Source organism: Haliotis rufescens, unplaced genomic scaffold (assembly GCF_023055435.1).
Source record: "Haliotis rufescens isolate VD_foot unplaced genomic scaffold, xgHalRufe1.0.p SCAF_2, whole genome shotgun sequence".
NCBI classification, from domain to species: domain Eukaryota; kingdom Metazoa; phylum Mollusca; class Gastropoda; order Lepetellida; family Haliotidae; genus Haliotis; species Haliotis rufescens.
In genome coordinates, this window is record NW_025963890.1 from 43,273,698 (window position 1) to 43,295,294 (window position 21,597).

The following is a 21,597-nucleotide window of genomic DNA, read 5'->3' on the forward strand; positions in this document are numbered from 1 at the left end:
CAAACCTAGAAACAAAATTGAGGCGAACCCGGAATCAAACCAACAATCACAGGTTTCTGGCATGTCCAAGAGACGCAACTGTGCACAGCGAGTTGCGGCGCCTTAGATGACTGGGCCATCCGTGCTCCCACCTAAAATGAGGGAGGCTTACTACTAGGGTGAAACCAATCAGCAAGGCTATTGTGCTGACAAACCAAGGCTCACAATCCTGCTGAATTATGGATTAAAACATACCACCTGTAGATCTTAGCATGGGTAATGGATGCAAAGTCTGAAGAGGAAATCGCCAATTACAGTCCAACCAGGATTCTAATGCAACCAACCCTCTAATGTTCTATAATAAGTATTCAATATGAAAGTAAGTACGTACTATATGTCAACTTCTTACACTTGCTGGACATTAGCCAATGGAACGATTTTTGCATTATTCTCCTTTTCAAAAGTTCTATTCAAACAATAATTTGTGAGCAAAAAGACAGAATGATGAATCTTGTGGTGTCTGAGTGTGAAAGAAGAACGGTCAATTTGGTTCACACCAGTCACCATCAGCAATATTCCAGCCATATCACAACAACCTGTAAAAGTCGGGCAAGGCAATACAGAGGTTGAAAACATATGCAACAATCCACACAGTTTCACACACTCAATAAAATCATCTACTGTGACACACTAATCGTCATTTTGCATGTCTCATGTCTGTAAGCGTTTCGATGTTGACCTGCATAGCTGATCATGGAGTGCTGATCATTTTACAGACAAGGATGATGATCAAAAGAGTGTTGTAAATAGAAAATGGTCTTGGCATAATGTGAAGTTCAGGAACTCACAGGCTGACGCAATGACCAAGCCAGCTCTTCAATCTATTGCATTCCTGTAAAGAATGTCATCTGAAAACACAAAGCAATCACAGCTTTATGCAGGGATGAGAATGGATTATTCCTTTCCAGCTGAAACTTCTTTGCAATGGAGTGTTGTCCATAATTTGGGGGTGCTTATGGGGGAGGCCATCAGATTTTAACAAATCTGTGGTCACTAAAATTTGCGGATCCGCGGAAGACTCTCACCCCTGTAGTGTATATGACTGTCGTAGGTTATATTAACGTGGGAGATCTTCTTGGTGTGAAAGAGCAAAGAGGCCCCGATTGTTCAAGATCCTGCCCTTGAGACTTGCTTGGGGAGGAAAATATTCTGTGACAATAATAAACAAATCAATTAAAATATTGCAGACCAATTATGAAAAAAACCTTGTGTAAGCTAGATATAAATGTTCCTAATCTTCAGTGTTCATGTAATGTGTATCTTGATTGCATACATGAGTTACTACAAACTATTTCAACCATGTCAACACCATACACTTCCTAAAGAAAATTAAAACTTGACAAACAACATCCTCCTAAACATGATTAGCTACCTCATCATAAATATTTAAGTTGGCACAAATGATGAGCTTGATGCCCAGGGGGATCATGATACAAGTTAATGCACATACCCTGTATTCCTTCCTCTGAACAATCAAGAATTATCAACGACAACCACCACCTTCCCACCACTCTTTGAGAATATGTCAAACAGTCTGGAATAGAACCAATGCCCCTGAACAGATACGTTCCTTATGAAATCAGCTAATGATATGTTTGTTCACCAGCTTTGCAGATAAGAGCTGGCATCAGGTTTGACGTCGGCTTACCGGATATGCCAAAGCAGAGGACTCTGAGAATGGGCTTCACGCATTCTAAACGTGGGAATCTAATCCAGGTCTTCAAGCATGACTAGATATTAAACACTAGACACACAACTCCCACTCAATTTGGAAACAAGTCTTAAGACTCCGCTGTGATCAATTTACTGCTTAACTAGCATGATTTTAAGGTTTTTATGTAATCTACTAAAATTTACGATAATGAGTCATCATAGCATTCGTATCTGGAACTAACAATGATTAACAGACTGATTAATAAATGAATCTTATTGTTGACTACCTGAAGCACATCCAACCATATGTGGCAGTCGTCAAACAATGCTGCCACTCCCATTGCCAATGATTTGCATATAACAGCTGAGTCTATGTACATCATGTACAAAATCTACCTGTCTAGTCTACTATCACACATGATATATACACAGTCACACACAGGAGACTGGGAATACAACAGACATGTCAGGGCAGAGCATGCAGGCTTAGGCCATTTACATGATTAAATGGGAAAACGGGATTAACAGCCTTACTTGATATTACAATCGACAACTAGCTGCTCTAGAGTCATTCAGATTGTACAGCTCGACAACCAACTGCTCTAGTGTCATTCAGATTGTACAGCTCGACAACCAGCTGTTCTAGTGTCATTCAGATTGTACAGCTCGACAATTAGCTGCTCTAGTGTCATTCAGATAGTACAGCTCGACAACCAGCTGCTCTAGTGTCATTCAGATAATACAGCTCGACAACCAGCTGCTCTAGTGTCATTCAGATTGTACAGCTCGACAACCAGCTGCTCTAGTGTCACTCAGATTGTACAGCTCGACAACCAGCTGCTCTAGTGTCATTCAGATTGTACAGCTCCACAACCAGCTGCTCTAGTGTCATTCAGATAGTACAGCTTGACAACCAGCTGCTCTAGTGTCATTCAGAATGTACAGCTCCACAACCAGCTGCTCTAGTGTCATTCAGATTGTACAGCTCCACAACCAGCTGCTCTAGTGTCATTCAGATAGTACAGCTTGACAACCAGCTGCTCTAGTGTCATTCAGATAGTACAGCTCGACAACCAGCTGCTCTAGTGTCATTCAGAATGTACAGCTCGACAACCAGCTGCTCTAGTGTCATTCAGATAATACAGCTCGACAACCAGCTGCTCTAGTGTCATTCAGATTGTACAGCTCGACAACCAGCTGCTCTAGTGTCATTCAGAATGTACAGCTCGACAACCAGCTGCTCTAGTGTCATTCAGATAGTACAGCTCGACAACCAGCTGCTCTAGTGTCATTCAGATTGTACAGCTCGACAACCAGCTGCTCTAGTGTTACCAGATAGGAGGATCTTAAACTGGTAATGTCAACAGCTGGATCTGTGATATATTTGAGCTCCACCTTGGCTGCTACACCTCCACACATGTTAGGCTTCATGCATCGTCCTGAGGCGAGAGCATCCACCAGCCTTTTCATCAAAGTCTTGTTTCCACCCTTGCCACATCAAGGCCATTTTCCTGTGTCTAAATATGATTGGACTGTCGCACTATATCGATAGTCCAATTAGAGTACATTTCACAAAATCAACATCCACGACCGGTACACCTTCGTGTGAAAGTGATTTACCGCCGCCTGCCTTTGTTGATACAAATATGTTTTTCCATCTTTAAACCCCTGAACGATTGCCTAAGTTTTTGTGTCAGGGATTAAACTGTGAATGTTTTCGTCATTTGATCGACTAGGTTGCCTGTGGTAGTTGCTATCTTTGTGAAGCTATACGAGATAAGAACAGTGATCTGATTGGATATGAGTTTTCATTACAAGGGGCAAAACTTGTGATCTACGCGAGGTGGCACCAGGGTCGAGCCATGAAAAGTGGCCTTGATGTGGCAAGGGTATAAACTAGGCTTTGATATAGGCTAGTGGTCACGCTTGCCTAGGGAAGATGGGCTTCATGTAACAGCGTGCTACTGCAACATATTAATCACATCAGTGTTGGTGGATCTTTCAGTATGGGCATTAGGTGCCGAAAGGATCACATCACAATGTGAGATGAGCTGTGTTCGTATGGGACTGATTGGTGAAAGATAATGCTGTTCTGTCATCATCAACAATATTTGTAACTAGTGTTAAAGGCCGAGGCAACATTGGTCCACTAAAACCAGAGACACTGTTCACCAACATCATCGTTTCCTGGACAAATTAAGAATACATCATACATTCTATTTAATAGGACTAGCCATGTTTCTTGATCGGCATGATATGGAGTATCTACACTGTCACATGTTCAGCCTAGTTTTCACTTGACATGCTTTCTCTTTTCCATATGTAAATCGTCTTGTTTCCTGATGCACTGTAGCCAGCCACATTTTCCAACAATAAAGGACCAGCCCTGTTTCCTCACTTTCAACATATCACACTGCGTATAGGACCAGACATTTTTCCTTAAAATATAGGGCCTGCCATGCTTCTTCACTTCCACAGAATAGGACCAGTCGTGTTTCCACACTTCCACAGAATAGGAACAGTCGTGTTTCCACACTTCCACAATAAAGGACCAGACGTGTTTCCACACTCCCTCAATAAAGGACCAGTCGTGTTTCCACACTTCCTCAATAAAGGACAAGTCGTGTTTCCACACTTCCACAATGAAGGACTAGCCATGCTTCCACAATAAAGGACCAGCCATGTTTCCACAGTTCCACAATAAAGGACAAGTCGTGTTTCCACACTTCAACAATAAAGGACTAGCCATGTTTCCACAATAAAGGACCAGCCATGTTTCCACACTTCCACAAAAAAGGATCAGTCATGTTTCCACACTTTCACAATAAAGGACCAGTCATGAGTCCTGATTTTCTAGAACCAGCTATGTCCATATCTAACAATCATCCTCAAACACTTATACCAATTGAAATCTCTGTCTAACTGTCAGTCAAGACTCAGTTGTCCCGTTTATTGTCTAGCAATACGAGCAGATGACTGCCTCTCTGATATACCTGATAAATTGTATCTAAAACAAATAAATTAATCATAAAAGTAGTCTTGATAAATATAAAAGTATCCAAAAATGCAATGATTGGTATTTTCATAAATCTCTACAAAAGTCTGGCAATGTTACAACCTTACAGAGCTTAGATAGTCCATGTCACAATCGATCACAACTAGCACTTCCACATGCTCTAGCACTGCAGTCTGGGTCTGTATTCTCTGGTCTTTACATGCACCATGCGTAATACTGGCCAAGAGCAAGCTACAATACAACTCTCCACATGCTCTTCCCTATATTAACATTGTCACTTGCTTTTCCCTATATCAAGTGTCACACGGTCTTCCTCATATTAACAGTGTCACTTTCTCTTCCCTATATGAACAGCGTCACATGCTCTCCCCTAGATCAACAGTGTCACTTTCTCTTCCCTATATAAACAGCGTGACATGCTCTCCCCTAGATAAACAGTGTCACTTTCTCTTCCCTATATGAACAGCGTCACATGCTCTCCCCTAGATCAACAGTGTCACTTTCTCTTCCCTATATGAACAGCGTGACATGCTCTCCCCTAGATCAACAGTGTCACTTTCTCTTCCCTATATGAACAGCGTCACATGCTCTCCCCTAGATCAACAGTGTCACTTTCTCTTCCCTATATGAACAGCGTGACATGCTCTCCCCTAGATCAACAGTGTCACTTCATCACTGCAGTTGCCTAGGTTTGTCAGTGGCAGATCTATGCCGACACATATCTCATCCTCTTCTTCCCCGTCCTCTGAGTCCATACAAAGGCGGTGATCCTCTTGGAACATGTATGGGGAGAGATGTCGGACGCTGGTCATCACGTGGACAATGTTGGCCTCGAGGTACAGTCATAAGTCAGGAAAGCGGTTGGGGTCTTCACGGTAATCGGAGGGAATAATGAAGAGTTCTTCTGGGAGTTCTTCTTGCCATTCAAACATTGTGAAGGTCACCTTGGCAGTGACAGTTGGGAATACTGGAATTTCTGAAACACAACACCGTAAACATCGTCAGTCGCCTCTTATGATAAGCATGGGATGCTGACGACCAATTCTAACCCAGATCTTCATCAGGCCTATGCATATTCTTCACTAATATAGTGATAGCATGATGCAATAAAATAAATAAAAAATTAAAATAAAAGAAATGGATTTCCTTTAAATACGATTTCAGAGGAAGCTAAACAAATCAAAGAAAGTATATTAGAACGAAACAAGTCAAATGCAGTTTTCTCAAACACATCAATCTCTGCATGTCTTTGAGGATAATACATGGTGAGGTGAGGTGAAATGGGGTTTAACGTTGCGTCCAAGATTATTGCACTTATATAGCGACGTGCATGCACGTGTGTGTGTGGCTGCTTGTACTAGTCCGGACTGATGCCGATTTATAGTGCTAGCACACTGAGATACCATGCCGCAGTTTAACATGAATACCTCACTCAGACACAGTATACTGACTCCGAGCCGACAGGGTAACAACAAGTACCATCTTTTAACGTCTTTTGGTATGACGAGGCCGGGGATCGAACCCCAGACCTTCCGCTCTCTTGGCGGACGCTCTATCTCTAGACCACGGAGGCGGTGAGGATAATACGTACCTATCTTCACAGGGAACCCTGGCGGAAGCTTAGTTGTCATGAACTCTCTCAGTTTTTGAAATTGTTTAAAAGGTGCCACAACTTCTAGGACATCTAGTAATCTGAAAAGAACATGGCTTTATGAGAAGTGAGACAATGCACTACCCCAGGCAAAGCATGAAGACTACATTCAACAAGAAGTCGGGGAATTTCATTTAACAGCAGAGGAAATAAGGTACTATCGAAGTGTTTCACACATATAGGAGTCATTTTGGATCTCTCTTTGAAAATTCAAATGTTCGTATGATGTACTAAATTGATTTATTTGAAGATTATCTCCCCTTGTCCACGCAATTTGATCAAACGTTCATATGAAGACAGAGACTGAACCTAGTAATACATAAAGTAATTGAGGAGAACTTGTAAATTTTACATTAAATTGTATATATCACTTATCCTATCTCACACTATGCATTTCTTCCTTCTTCTTTCAATTCTCATGTGGAAACGTGCCTGAACCAAGTTTCCAGCTTCTAAAAACATTTTGCCTGAACACATCCAAGCGTCACCATGATAACCACCCCAACAATGAGTAGGCTGGTGATACAAATAAAGAATCAAAAACACTGCCTAGTGTTGTAAAAGACAAGAACTCGTGAGCGGATAAAACAGGCGATGTGACCCCTTTGCACTTGTCAGACATGACATCATGAAATCTGGAATAACCATCTTCCCAAAGCAAGGGAGTTAACAGACTATAAAAGACCAGTTTCCACCCTTGCCGAACTAGGCTAGAAATAGGCTAGCCACTGTGGATATTACGAGTTATGTGCCTTCTATGTCCTTCCTACTGACCATTCAGATCTGATCGATAATCAATATCTATATTATGATAAAATTGGTCTTACTTCATGAACTGCATCAAATCATGTAAGCACCTTGATCAAAAACATGAAAAGATTTGGGAAATATCTGTTGACGTCAAGTTGGCGGTACACATGCTTTACAAATCCTGGAATCGATTGAAATCTGCACAGCAGTTTACAAACCAGATGTCGATTTTGTAACATGATTTTGATTGGACTATGCATAGACTTCTTAGTCCAGCTAAACTATAACCTCATAATTCCAGCCTAGTTCAGCAAGGGTGGAAACTGGACTTTGTCTGTCAGTTAACACCCTTGCCTTGGGAGGATGGGGTATAACATGTGTTACAGTACATGTTTTCACATAGTCCCACGACAATCTCTGCATGTCTTTGAGAATAATACGTATGTATTTTCACTGGGAAGCCTCATTACACATATGACAGCAGTTTTCCCGGAAGCTGATCTTGACGATGAGTGAGTGAGTGAGTTGGGTTTAACGCCGCTTTTAACAGTATTCCAGTTACATCACGGTGTGTCAGCTTAATGTGGGAGGAAAGCCTGAAGTGATGCAGGTCTCAGACTTTTACCACTTTGGTGGAACCCATAAGCACAGGTATGGTGCTGACAAACCTAGAAACATAATCGGGGTGAACCGGGATTCGAACCCACAATTGTAGGTTTCTGGCATGCACGAGTAGGAACCATTCTCTGAGTCAGGAGTATGTCACAGTGTGAGATAGTATAAGTTTAACATGTTTTATCAATTATTCAACATCCTCTAAACCAAATCTAATGACAATGGGTATGGAATAAATTCAACACTTACATTTCAACACTCATCGGGAAATCCTCACTCTGAAATGGAGAAAAATTGTTCTTTGAGACATTTTTCAACAACAGGATATCTTTTTAAACTTCATGACACTTCTTGAAACTAAAACTAGCTCTGCAGTGGCCTTACTTTTTGCTACACCAACTACATTACATCTAAAGATGCAGAACTTTTATCATAGGTTTCACTCTTGCAGGAGGCCAAGACGTGCTGAAAATGCAGGGCACTGCATGTTCTCACCATCGCAACAGTTGCCTTGAAGCCCTTGGTACTCTCCTTGGCAATGAGAGTCCGTCCTAAACATGGGGGTCGTCCTGGCAAGGCATTAATGTACTCAGACCAGCTGGTGATGGGGTTGTCAGGTGGTTCCAGTGATGGGCGGCGCTCAAACTGAAACACCAAGACACCTTGCACAGTCTGTTGACAAGCAGATCTTATATTTTTTCCCAATTCCTTGCAGCAACATCGACCTTTTGCTGCCTTTTGAGCCAACTCTGTTTTTAATGTCTTTATGCAAAATAGCTTAGACTAAACAAGAACGAGAAAGTTTTTTAATAGGTGACAACTTTATTAGACTTACAGCACAATTGTCCCAGGTGCCTTTACTGAAGTTCTCCATGATTGCCTTATTCTTCTGTACATCCTCTGGAGACAGGTGCTCTCTCCTGTAACCATGGCAACATCCTATATTATAATCTGTGATGATATCTCTACAACAATACAGTGTTCCCTCACTATTGCGCGCTTCAATATAGCGCTAACTCGGTTATAGCGCGCGGTAAAGCATGGCTCCCAAATTTTCACATTGACACATACTTTGAGTTAGTATTTTATGATTTAATCATTCTATTTCCAATTTTAAGCAGTCTTCAAACAAATATTACTCATTATTCAAATATAGAATAGAAAATATTTGACATAAAATTATCAATAGAGGAACAGGTGATGTTTCCAAAGAGACAATTGGATTGATGAAAATCACGAGGGATTCCATCACCACTCCTAAAACCTGAACAGCAAGAACAACATTTGAACTGGTGTTTGGAGCATAGAAATCTCAGTTGGGACAATGTTATCTTCTCAGAGGAAGGTTCAGTGTGGCTTTATCCAAACTGCATAAAAATGTGGACCAAAGGCACAGAAAAACCAATTGACCAGCGTCCAAAATACAGTCCTAAATTTCATGTCTGTGGTCATCATCCCGAGGCAAGGACTATAAAAGTCCAGTTTCCACCCTTGCTGAACTAGGCTGGAATTATGGAGTTACATGTATATATTTTGACTGGACTAACGAGTCTATGCATAGTCCAATCAAAATCACGTAATGAAATCGACCACCAGTTCGTAAACTGCCATGCAGATTTCGGTTGATTGCCAATCTCATTAAAATCAGACCTTAGCTCTCGCTACCGCTAAACAAAGTTCTCAGGACATCCCATTATGGGTCACGTCAGACCGACCTTGCGCGAACTTTGACCGACCAATAGAATGACCAATCAGAAGGCAGCTTTCTTGTGCTTTACGGCACTAATTTCAAATTGGCGACTACGCTTCGAAACATATTTTGACAAATTCACGATTACAAATTTGAAACCTGAACAAAAGAACATTCTGGAATGGCTAATAGATGATCTAGATTGTATGGATTCAGTCGTTAAACCTGTAACTATCGTTCGGAATACCTTGTGTTAAAGTTTTCGAGGTTGTATGATAAGAAATCACATTCCAACTGTCACTTTCATGATCTGGTCAGCGACGCTCTGATTGGTCGGATGAAAGGTCGTTCTGACGTGATCTGATTTTAATGAGATTGACAGTGAGACAGATCAGGGACACTTTGAATCAGTAATAGTTGATGATGCCTCACCTTTTACGAGATTCTAAAGTTAAATTATTTACACAGTAGAAGTCTGCCCGGAACTCCCCAACCATTTCCTGAAAGAAAAGGGGAATTGGTAGATAAATATTCAACAGTTAACTATACTTTCAATTTGATTATAGTTTTAATCTGACCAGTATCTATTATTTGTCATTTTCAGGACAGGCATCAGTTTTGTGAATTAAAATAAGGGACAATTTCAAGAATATATTTTTCTAAGAAGCGATTTCTTTCCTGACCAATTCATGAATCAGCATCAAAATAATGGCAAGAGCAAAAACTGGCTTCCCGCAATGATCGCGGATGATTTGCAGATCACAATATTGTCCTATTATGTACATTTCCCAAAGAGCAATTTGAGACTTGTGTTTGTTTGTTTGTTGTTCAATGCCGCACTCAGCAATATTCCAGCTATATGACAGCGGTCTGTAAAATAAACGAGTCTGGACCAGACAATCCAGTGATTGACATTATGAGTATCGACCCACGCAATTGGGATCGATGACATGTATCAACCAAGTCAGCGAGACTGACCACCCGATCCCGTTAGTCGCCTTTTACGACAAGCATAGTCGCCTTTTACGGCAAGTATGGGTTGCTGAAGACCTATTCTACCCCGGAATCTTCATGGGTCTTGAGACTTGGTGAATAAGCAGTACTATTGCCTTGGACAGCTGTGTTTCAGGAGAGGGGGACAACCTACTGTCTTGTCTTCTCGGAAGAGCCATCCACTCTGGGCCCTGGAGAAGGAGATATTCTTGGTGGACATCTGGGCGGCCATGATGTCACTGCTCATCAGGATGTCCACCTCGTCCTCCAGCTCCATCTCACTCTCCTGCAACACAGCTCGCAACATCATCGTACGCAGAACAAGCCATGAGGAAGTCTGTTATTATGTTTTCGAGGTCCTATTATTATCAGATCTCTGGTAAACTAGCTATATATTGATGCATAAATGTATTTTGACCTATGTTATCCCAGTGATGTGTATGTGTGTTAGCCAGTTACAGCTCACATCCTAGCATTATTTCTGAATGCAGATGGAAAATCTTTGTCTGTTGTCCACAAACTACAGCCCAAATGACAACAAAAACAACTGTAACTGTCAATATTACAAAAATACTGACAACACAGCATTGATTGAACCAGCCTCATCAAGCTATATGTGTGAGCTTTGAAACAAATTCAAGTTGCCACTGGCTCAAATACTATCAGTTTTGGCTGATAGTCATATTACTGCTTGAGCTTAACCAATGGGTGCTTGAGACTGTCACCTGAAATGTACCCTTTACAAACATATACACTAGGAAGGTCACGATTCACCAATGCATCTGTAATATTCTCGGACGATTTGATATGCTATACACTCTTACCTATACAGATTCGTATTTAAATACTGTATCGATTCATGTTTTAAGCCTGTAAGCGTTTCACAGATGGACCCATTCATTCATACATAATCTTTTCTATTTCAGGGACACCCGGAATTTGCTATGTTATTAATAAGAGAAAATACCTATGTTGATACACCAGTTTTAACTGAAATTAAGTATTGACTGAATAAGATATTTTTATTTTGAAACATGAGTCCAGATATTCAAGAAATTCTTAAGCATTCTTAATAATGTTTATGCCCTATGAAATTTAAAACTTCACACAAAATTGCAGCAAATTAAGTATCACGATACATATCATAAAAGGAAATAGTCGTATCATGACATCCCTCATATACACACAAGTGATCTGATCATCTGAAGTAGTAAAGGTTTCAAATGCTGCTGTAATGGACTCTTTGACTTGAGACAATATACATGATATATGAAGAAAGATCGAAGGAGAATGAACATGCATATAATAACATTCTCACATTTAAAAGACAGAGTAGAGATAGTCAAATGATAAATAATAGCTACCATTGTCGGACTGACCTCGTATCGGATACGCTGGAACACCTTGAGTTTGTTGTCCAATACTGTGAGAGACTGGCGTGGACCAGCATCGCCATTAAATACAAATGATATATCACCCCGCTCCCAATGCATGTCATTAAAATCTACTAAAGTTGTGTCTAATCTGCAATGAAAAGAAAACAGCAGTCACAACCACAATCAGTCTAATAACAGCTAATACTTGTCCTAGTTTACTTTAAACATGGTGATAACATCTGAGGCTGGTTGGTTTGTTGTTTAACGCCGCACTCAGCAATATTCCAGCTATATGACGGCGGTCTGTAAATAATCGAGTCTGGACCAGTGATTGACATCATGAGCATCGATCCACGCCATTGGGATCGATGACATGCATCAACCAAGTCAGCGAGCCTGACCACCCGATCCCGTTAGTCGCCTTTTACGACAAGCAAAGTCGCCTTTTACGGCAAGCATGGGTTGCTGAAGACCTATTCTACCCCGGATCTTCACGGGTCTGATGACATCTGAGATAAATTAGCGTGAATAGTCATCTTCACTAATTCACTCTTTAACTGTGTGTATTCTAGGGGTGTTACGATTCACTCGCGTATTTGGTGGATCGAACCGTATCCCTCCATGAACTGAATTTGTTATTCGCAGTCACTTGAATCTAATATTTATGATTTTTAAAAATCTTGAACTTGTCTGTTATGTTATAGATTTCTTAAGAAAGATAACTCTCTCATATATTTTATTTGACAGTAATGTGGTCACTTGTCATCTCATTTGAGCAGATACTACCTGGATAAGCACGATAAGTGCAGCATATAAATGAATAATATAAAAATAATAAACACTGTCAACATGGTCAAACCATGTCAAATAATTGATTTTGTCATTGTTTCACTGACTGAATACAATAAATAATACATCAACTGCCAACTTGTTTTTGTATTCATGAATAAATATTCATATTTGTTACCGTATATTCGTGATATGCATCGTATTCGCCTCATAGTGTATTGGTTACAGCCCTAGTGTCTTCAAATTTTAGACCACATGAAGGGAGAAAACTTTCAAGACTTGAAATTAGATTTTAATCAAGAACTTAACAAATGTGTTATTTAGGTGGGTGCAATTATTGACAAGTTCAGTCAAAATTGTAGCAAAAACATATATGTTCTTTTGTTATCTAAGAAGATGTACCAAGGCTTCAACAGGTATGATTTCATGTATATAACACTGCTTCTATGTCATATCAAACACCAACAATGCAATGAAAGATATTGCAAGGCCATGTGCATGATTTAGTACCAGGTATTTCATTTTCAAGTTGTCAGTTTTATCTACCATATATTACCTTATACAAGCCCCTTTCTTGCGTATTTTGCATATATCTGAAGGTAGAATTCTGGACACTAAGGGTACTGAAAAACACAAACAAAAGATCTTCTACATCCAAACTATTGACTCTGTCATTGTCATGTTTGACAGTGACAGTCTACAGCAATCTATGAATTTACCTCAGTATCTAATTGACACATCTTCATAATCACAATCAATGATCAGCCAATAGATCAATGATGACGAACACCTGTAATGACTATAGGTCCATTAACAACTTCAGAAATATGTCTGTCACATTATTCATATTTATCAGGGAGCACAGGTGGCCCAGTCGTCTAAGACCCTGCGATTCGTTGTGCAGAGTTGCGTCCCTTAGGCACGCCAGAAACCTATGATTGTGGGTTCAAATCCCGGTTCGCCCCGATTATGTTTCTAGGTTTGTCAGCACCATACCCGTGCTCGTGGGTTTCACCGAAGTGGTAAACGACTGAGACCTGCATCACTTCGGGCTTTCCTCCCACATTAAGCTGACACGCCGTGATATGACTGGAATACTGTTAAAAGCGGCGTTAAACCCAACTCACTCATTCACTCATATTTATCATGGCGGCCATTTTGATAAGATGTTAAACATGCGTTGTCACTGTGACAGACTTACTGAGGTAATTCAATACAGATCTTTCTCAACCTTTGACAATATTAAATAAATCTATTTGTTGTAAATAAACTACTAAGGATGTTACTGTAGAGTGTTAGACTGAGGGCCAAACATTGTTAGCTCTGACATTCATACAGTTTGGCCCTCACTCTATGAATTCACACTCTCGTGAACTCACACAGAGTGAAAGTCAATTCTTAAGTGAAGACAGTCAAATGTGAAGAAACGTCATGTAAGTCTCACCCCAGCTCTGAAAGTCCCACTTGAGTTCGAGGTAGAAATCATCTATTTCCTTCAAGGCTTGGATGAGTGATGGACGCCTTTCTTCTAGCAATTCTCGAGACTGTTGCTTCAGCTTCCGTAGCAGGGAAACAACTAAAAATGAAGTTTTGAAAGCATGAACTAGAAACCCGCACAGCTCAAACCCACAGGTCATCTTGACCTAAACTGGGAGGAATCTTTACTAAAACTAACTGCCATCACGCGACTGTCACATCACTTGAAGTGTCTCGATCTGCTCTTTCAAATCAATGAGTATTAATACTTTCTACTTTCCAAATCATTATTTCAGCTGATTTCTGAAAGTTTTTCATAATCACCACACAGTATGCACATTTCAGACATCACACAGGTGAGATCTGGGAATGCTGTGTAATTTAAAGCCCCATTCAACAATATTTCAGCTCGATATTTCTGACATGAAAACACATGAAAATAGTGTACTGTAAAATTCAATAACAAGGTAGGACTACCGGTAGATATATTGCACTAATGAAGAACAAACTCTCTGTATTTCAACATACTTCAGATTTTTACCTCATACTAATGACTTCAGTTTGAACAAAGCTGGATCAAATCTCTGTTTAAGAGCTCTAAATTGAAAACACCGTAGCTTTGAATTGCTTATAGCCTTGTTGTAAGCATGTAAAACATGGTGAAAGATCGGACAAGTGTTCCTCACTAGCATGGTGGACATAATTCTGTTTTATTGATTTGGTACATCATCATCATCATCATCATCATCATCATCATCATCATTTTCTATATTTCATCCAATCAACAATGCTTTCAAGAGATCATTGAACAATACTTAAAGCAGTTTCATTTCATTCTCTGCCCCTTTTAATTTCCAATCATCATCATCATCATTTTCTATATTTCATCCAATCAACAATGCTTTCAAGAGATCATTGAACAATACTTAAAGCAGTTCATTTCATTCTCTGCCCCTTTTAATTTCCAAAAAAGAATCCTTAAACTAAGTATCAAAAACAGAAAGACTCCTCAAAAAGAAGTTGCATGTTTGTTTAGTGCCTGCACTATTTACTGGTCTGTCTGTTGCCAAAGCTGATGGCTAACTTACTGGTCTGTCTGTTGCCAAAGCTGATGGCTAACTTACTGGTCTGTCTGTTGTCATAGCTGATGGCTAACTTACTGGTCTGCCGGTTTCCATAGCTGATGGCTAACTTACTGGTCTGTCTGTTGCCAAAGCTGATGGCTAACTTACTGGTCTGTCTGTTGTCATAGCTGATGGCTTACTTACTGGTCTGCCGGTTTCCATAGCTGATGGCTAACTTACTGGTCTGTCTGTTGCCAAAGCTGATGGCTAACTTACTGGTCTGTCTGTTGTCATAGCTGATGGCTAACTTACTGGTCTGTCTGTTGCCAAAACTGATGGCTTACTTACTGGTCTGCCTGTTGCCATAGCTGATGGCTAACTTACTGGTCTGTCTGTTGCCATAGCTGATGGCTAACTTACTGGTCCGTCTGTTGCCATAGCTGATGGCTAACTTACTGGTCTGTCTGTTGCCATAGCTGATGGCTAACTTACTGGTCTGCCTGTTGCCATAGCTGATGACTTACTTACTGGTCTGTCTGTTGCCATAGCTGATGGCTAACTTACTGGTCTGTCTGTTGCCATAGCTGATGGCTAACTTACTGGTCCGTCTGTTGCCATAGCTGATGGCTTACTTACTGGTCTGTCTGTTGCCATAGCTGATGGCTAACTTACTGGTCTGTCTGTTGCTATAGCTGATGGCTTACTTACTGGTTGGCCTGTTGCCATAGCTGATGGCTAACTTACTGGTCTGTCTGTTGCCACAGCTGATGGCTAACTTACTGGTCTGTCTGTAGCCAAAGCTGATGGCTAACTTACTGGTCCGTCTGTTGCCATAGCTGATGGCTAACTTACTGGTCTGTCTGTTGCTATAGCTGATGGCTTACTTACTGGTCTGTCTGTTGCTATAGCTGATGGCTTACTTACTGGTCGGCCTGTTGCTATAGCTGATGGCTAACTTACTGGTCTGTCTGTTGCTATAGCTGATGGCTTACTTACTGGTCTGTCTGTTGCTATAGCTGATGGCTTACTTACTGGTCGGCCTGTTGCCATAGCTGATGGCTAACTTACTGGTCTGTCTGTTGCTATAGCTGATGGCTTACTTACTGGTCTGTCTGTTGCTATAGCTGATGGCTTACTTACTGGTCGGCCTGTTGCCATAGCTGATGGCTAACTTACTGGTCTGTCTGTTGCTATAGCTGATGGCTAACTTACTGGTCTGTCTGTTGCTATAGCTGATGGCTTACTTACTGGTCTGTCTGTTGCTATAGCTGATGGCTAACTTACTGGTCTGTCTGTTGCTATAGCTGATGGCTTACTTACTGGTCTGTCTGTTGCTATAGCTGATGGCTTACTTACTGGTCTGTCTGTTGCCATAGCTGATGGCTTACTTACTGGTCTGCCTGTTGCCATAGCTGATGGCTTACCTACTGGTCTGTCTGTTGCTATAGCTGATGGCGTACTTACTGGTCTGTCTGTTGCTGTAGCTGATGGCTAACTTACTGGTCTGCCTGTTGCTATAGCTGATGGCTTACTTACTGGTCTGTCTGTTGCCATAGCTGATGGCTAACTTACTGGTCTGTCTGTTGCCGTAGCTGATGGCTTACTTACTGGTCTGCCTGTTGCCATAGCTGAAGGCTTACTTACTGGTCTGTCTGTTGCCATAGCTGATGGCTTACCTACTGGTCTGTCTGTTGCTATAGCTGATGGCTTACTTACTGGTCTGTCTGTTGCCATAGCTGATGGCTAACTTACTGGTCTGTCTGTTGCCGTAGCTGATGGCTTACTTACTGGTCTGCCTGTTGCCATAGCTGATGGCTAACTTACTGGTCTGTCTGTTGCCATAGCTGATGGCTTACCTACTGGTCTGTCTGTTGCTATAGCTGATGGCTTACCTACTGGTCTGTCTGTTGCCATAGCTGATGGCTTACTTACTGGTCTGCCTGTTGCCGTAGCTGATTGCTAACTAACTGGTCTGCCTGTTGCCATAGCTGAAGGCTTACTTACTGGTCTACCTGTTGCCAAAGTTGATGGCTTACTTACTGGTCTGCCTGTTGCTGTAGCTGATGGCTTACTTACTGGTCTGTCTGTTGCCAAAGCTGATGGCTTACTTACTGGTCTGTCTGTTGCCATAGCTGATGGCTTACTTACTGGTCTGCCTGTTGCCGTAGCTGATTGCTAACTAACTGGTCTGCCTGTTGCCATAGCTGAAGGCTTACTTACTGGTCTACCTGTTGCCAAAGCTGATGGCTTACTTACTGGTCTGCCTGTTGCTGTAGCTGATGGCTTACTTACTGGTCTACCTGTTGCCAAAGCTGATGGCTTACTTACTGGTCTGCCTGTTGCTATAGCTGATGGCTAACTTACTGGTCTGCCTGTTGCCGTAGCTGATGGCTTACTTACCGGTCTGTCTGTTGCCATAGCTGATGGCTAACTTACTGGTCTGTCTGTTGCCATAGCTGATGGCTTACTTACTGGTCTGTCTGTTGCGATAGCTGATGGCTTACTTACTGGTCTGCCTGTTGCCATAGCTGATGGCTTACTTACTGGTCTGCCTGTTGCCGTAGCTGATGACTTACTTACTGGTCTGTCTGTTGCCATAGCTGATGGCTTACCTACTGGTCTATCTGTTGCCATAGCTGATGGCTTACTTACTGGTCTGCCTGTTGCCGTAGCTGATGACTTACTTACTGGTCTATCTGTTGCCATAGCTGATGGCTAACTTACTGGTCTGTCTGTTGCCATAGCTGATGGCTTACTTACTGGTCTGTCTGTTGCCATAGCTGATGGCTTACTTACTGGTCTGCCTGTTGCCATAGCTGATGGCTAACTTACTGGTCTGCCTGTTGCCGTAGCTGATGGCTTACTTACTGGTCTGCCTGTTGCCATAGCTGAAGGCTTACTTACTGGTCTGTCTGTTGCCATAGCTGATGGCTACTTACTGGTCTGTCTGTTGCCGTAGCTGATGGCTTACTTACTGGTCTGCCTGTTGCCGTAGCTGATGGCTTCTGCGAGGGGCGTCCATCCCTGGAGGTTCTTCACCTTCACCGGGGCGCCATGGGCCAACAGGAGGTGCACACACTCTGGCAACACAGGCAGTCACAGATCAACAACAGGCATAAACAACATAAACAACCACTGCTGGACTTACAGGATTTAAGTTAAAATAATTTGTACATATGCTTCTGATATTCAGCATACCACATACCTGCTACATATAAACTTTCATTATCTCATATGCAGAAATGGCTAAATAATAGGCTAAAAGTCATTTTCAATATGGCCACCATATCTTCCATGTTTAAATTCTGTGAGCATTTCTTAGTGACGCCATAGCTTGGACCATTCACACAAAGTCTTAGCACCATAGGCCTCATAGTTTCAGAGGTGATGTAAAAGATAACACTAAAAGGCTAACATCAACAGACAAAGTGCCATGATATACATAATACTTTCAGTCAGGTGAGCTAAATATATCAAAACAATAAGTGTGTCAGTGAGTGAGTGAGTATGGTTTTACGCCCCTTTTAGCAATATTCCAGCAATATCACGGCGGGGGACACCAGAAATGGGCTTCACACATTGTACCCATGTCGGGATTCGAACCTGGAACTTCGGCGTGATGAGTGAACGCTTTAACCACTTGGCTACCCGACCGCCCCCTAAGTGTGTCAGCTAGCTACTACAATAGGCTACATGTATAACATGAACAACCAAAGATTAAAACAAGGGAATGCTTGACTCACCCTTGTGCCCCAACATGACAGCCAAGTGGAGAGCTGTATTGCCTGGAAAAGAGACAATACATGTCTGGTGAACACAGTGAATCTCTGTCCATGTCACCGAATGTAACATGGATGAATAGCAATACATGCAATATGAAGGCCAAACAATGCATCTTGATAACCATCAGAATATTTTGACAGGCAGGGTTTTACCGGATGCAAAATATTCCATTCTATGCTCCTGAGAAAAGAGAATGGAAGCAAATAATAGATACCGTATTCAACGTAATAAGCGCCCCGCTCTAATAAGCGCCCACAGCGATATTTGCTAATATATTGGCTAGTGAACAATCCCAATTTGCACCTCTTCCGAATGATCAATGTACACAAGACTTATTTATTCACAAATAATACGAACTGCCTCCATGGGCTAGAGGTAGAGCGTCTGCCCGGAGAGCGGAAGGTCCGGGGTTCGACCCGTGCTCGTGGGTTTCACCGAAGTGGTAAACGTCTGAGACCTGCATCACTTCGGGCTTTCCTCCAACATTAAGCTGACACGCAGTGATATAAAAGGAATAATGGAAAAAGCGGCTTTAAACCCAATTCACTCTCTCTCTAATTCTTAACAACCAGGGAGGGACGACGAATTGTGGATTATCTGTCGCACGTGAATGAATGTTTTATTTCATGTCCTCAGTAAAGGCTCAGTTTCACGTCCTTTGTTCTAGTGGTCTAGTGGTAGAGCATGCGCCCGGAGGTATGGTATCTCAGTGGGCTAACACTTTAAATCAACACCAGTTCTGACTAGTACAAGCAGCCACACACACGTGCGTGCACGTCGCTATATACACATGATTTAAGTGCAATAGTCTTGGATGCGACGTTAAACACAATTTCACCTCACCTCACATATAATACGCACTCGTATGTAAGATGCACACTTAATTATTGGCAATTACATACTGGAAAAATATATCTGTCGTATATAAACATTTCAGGCTGTCAGGATAAACTACAAAATTTATCTTTCAACTCTATTTTTTCACCAAAATAATATTCTAATAAGAGCCCCTATTTCTAATTTTGAGTGCGCCCCAGGCGGTTATTACGTCGAATACGGTAAGTCCTATAGGATGCCAACAAGTATGGCTGTTTCAGTCGTTACATTTATGAAAATTGTTGACTTCGCACAGACTCCACGAAATTTATAACTGAGTGTCTTCCAGACTTGAAAATAAATAGACTCATGTATATCCCTGGAAAAGTATCAAAATGTCTGAAATATGTAGTTACTGAAGGCTGCTGAAGTTCATTTAAATGAGTAACTAGGCTTGAGAACGAGCTTAGCTAAATGTTTAATTTTCATGTCCTATGTATCTCAATCTATCGCTGACATGATTGATTACCTAATTACACAGAGACAATTTCTCACAAAGATGTGACGATGTGACAGAGGTACTCAGCTGGCCACAAAGAACCCAAGGTAGGAGAGTGATTGTCTTCATACGACCAAGGCATATATATATTGTAGTGAGTGAGTGAGTTGGGTTTAATGCTGCTTTTAACAGTATTCCAGTTCTATCACGGCGTGTCAGCTTAATGTGCCGGAAGTGATGCAGGTCTCAGTCGTTTACCACTACAGTGAAACCCAAGAGCATGGGTATGGTACTGACAAACCTAGAAACATAATCGGGACGAACTGGGATTTGAACCCACAATCATAGGTTTCTGGCGTGCCCAACTCTGCACAGCGAATCGCAGCACCTTAGACGACTGGGCCACCCGTGCCCCCTATTTATATTGTAATCTAGGCTTTGATAAACATTGGCTTCTTACCTAATCAAGCCGGCATTTAGTATTTTGTAACTCAGACATAAGAAAAACACAAGCTTTCTCTCCAATTTGCCTCTTTTAAAAAAATGAAGTCAATTTACTCTGCGCAGCGCTTGCGTTGTCAGCTTCACTGTGCAGAGCTCTATTTTTTTGGTTTGAGTACACAGACTAGGACATGTGACGTCACTCTCAAAAATTAGTTCATGCATTATTTAAAAACACACAGAACCATCTACGTACTGTCCCTTTAAAGCAACAAATTATGACCTAAACCAATAAAACAATTTACAATGATTGTAAAATTTTATTTTTTCTTGATTGCTGATGATTATCATTAAAAAGGTCCTAATATATTGATATATTGTGTATGCATTTAGCATCTATTAAATGAATAATGCGTCATAATGTCAGGCTGCCATTAAGAAAGTTATTTCACACGATTTCGTTTCATGGCAGTTCATTATCTTTTCTGTGATAAAATGTTAACGACAAATAGGTTAATAAACAACTTGTCATATCCTCACAACTTGACGAGTGGATAATAATTGTTACTATTCACATTAAAATCCGACGTGGTGTATGCACAAGCTGATGACAGATTAAAGAATAGCAAAGAAATATTAAATTAAATTTGACATGATTTTCCACATCTGATTCCATTTAAGCCGCGAATAAAAATCCTGTTATTTCCAAAGGGTACAACTCTTGACGATTGGTTAGAACTAACCATGAATGTCTTTCTTTGAGAGATCATAAGTTCTGATAAGTTGCGAAACTCGACGTATATCATCATTAAAAACACTTTCATGTAAGGGGTAATCCGAGTTGGCCGCCATCTTTATTTACAAGCTGACGTCAAGGGGAGCAGTCATTGTGTTAAGCTGTTTTTAATTGTGTAGAATTGAGTTTAGCTTAATCTTTATGTTAAGG

At 41.2% G+C, this 21,597-nt stretch overlaps 1 protein-coding gene across 1 annotated transcript; it reads right to left on the reverse strand.

Moving 5' to 3' along the window:
- On the reverse strand, nucleotides 1-21,503 carry LOC124149392 (ankyrin repeat domain-containing protein 13C-like). Its single transcript, XM_046520937.2, has 13 exons — nucleotides 21,395-21,503; nucleotides 18,856-18,897; nucleotides 18,088-18,192; nucleotides 14,017-14,148; nucleotides 13,129-13,195; nucleotides 11,787-11,931; nucleotides 10,562-10,693; nucleotides 9,847-9,914; nucleotides 8,560-8,644; nucleotides 8,220-8,369; nucleotides 7,974-8,002; nucleotides 6,300-6,400; nucleotides 1-5,684 (listed from the first exon to the last, which is right to left on the reverse strand). The coding sequence occupies exons 1-13, from the start codon at nucleotides 21,501-21,503 to the stop codon at nucleotides 5,551-5,553; spliced, it is 1,299 nt and encodes a 432-aa protein (XP_046376893.2). The 3' UTR covers nucleotides 1-5,550.
- Nucleotides 21,504-21,597: the final 94 nt, after the last annotated feature.

Coding starts and splice junctions, on each gene's coding strand:
- LOC124149392 (XM_046520937.2), bottom strand. CDS start 21,503: ATGGCGGCCAACTCGGATTACCCCTTACATGAAAGTGTTTTTAATGAT. Junction 13,196..14,016: donor GTGGGACTTTCAGAGCTGGG/GTGAGACTTACA, acceptor TGTGTTTTTCAG/TACCCTTAGTGTCCAGAATT. Junction 10,694..11,786: donor TCCAGCGTATCCGATACGAG/GTCAGTCCGACA, acceptor GCTGTGTTGCAG/GAGAGTGAGATGGAGCTGGA.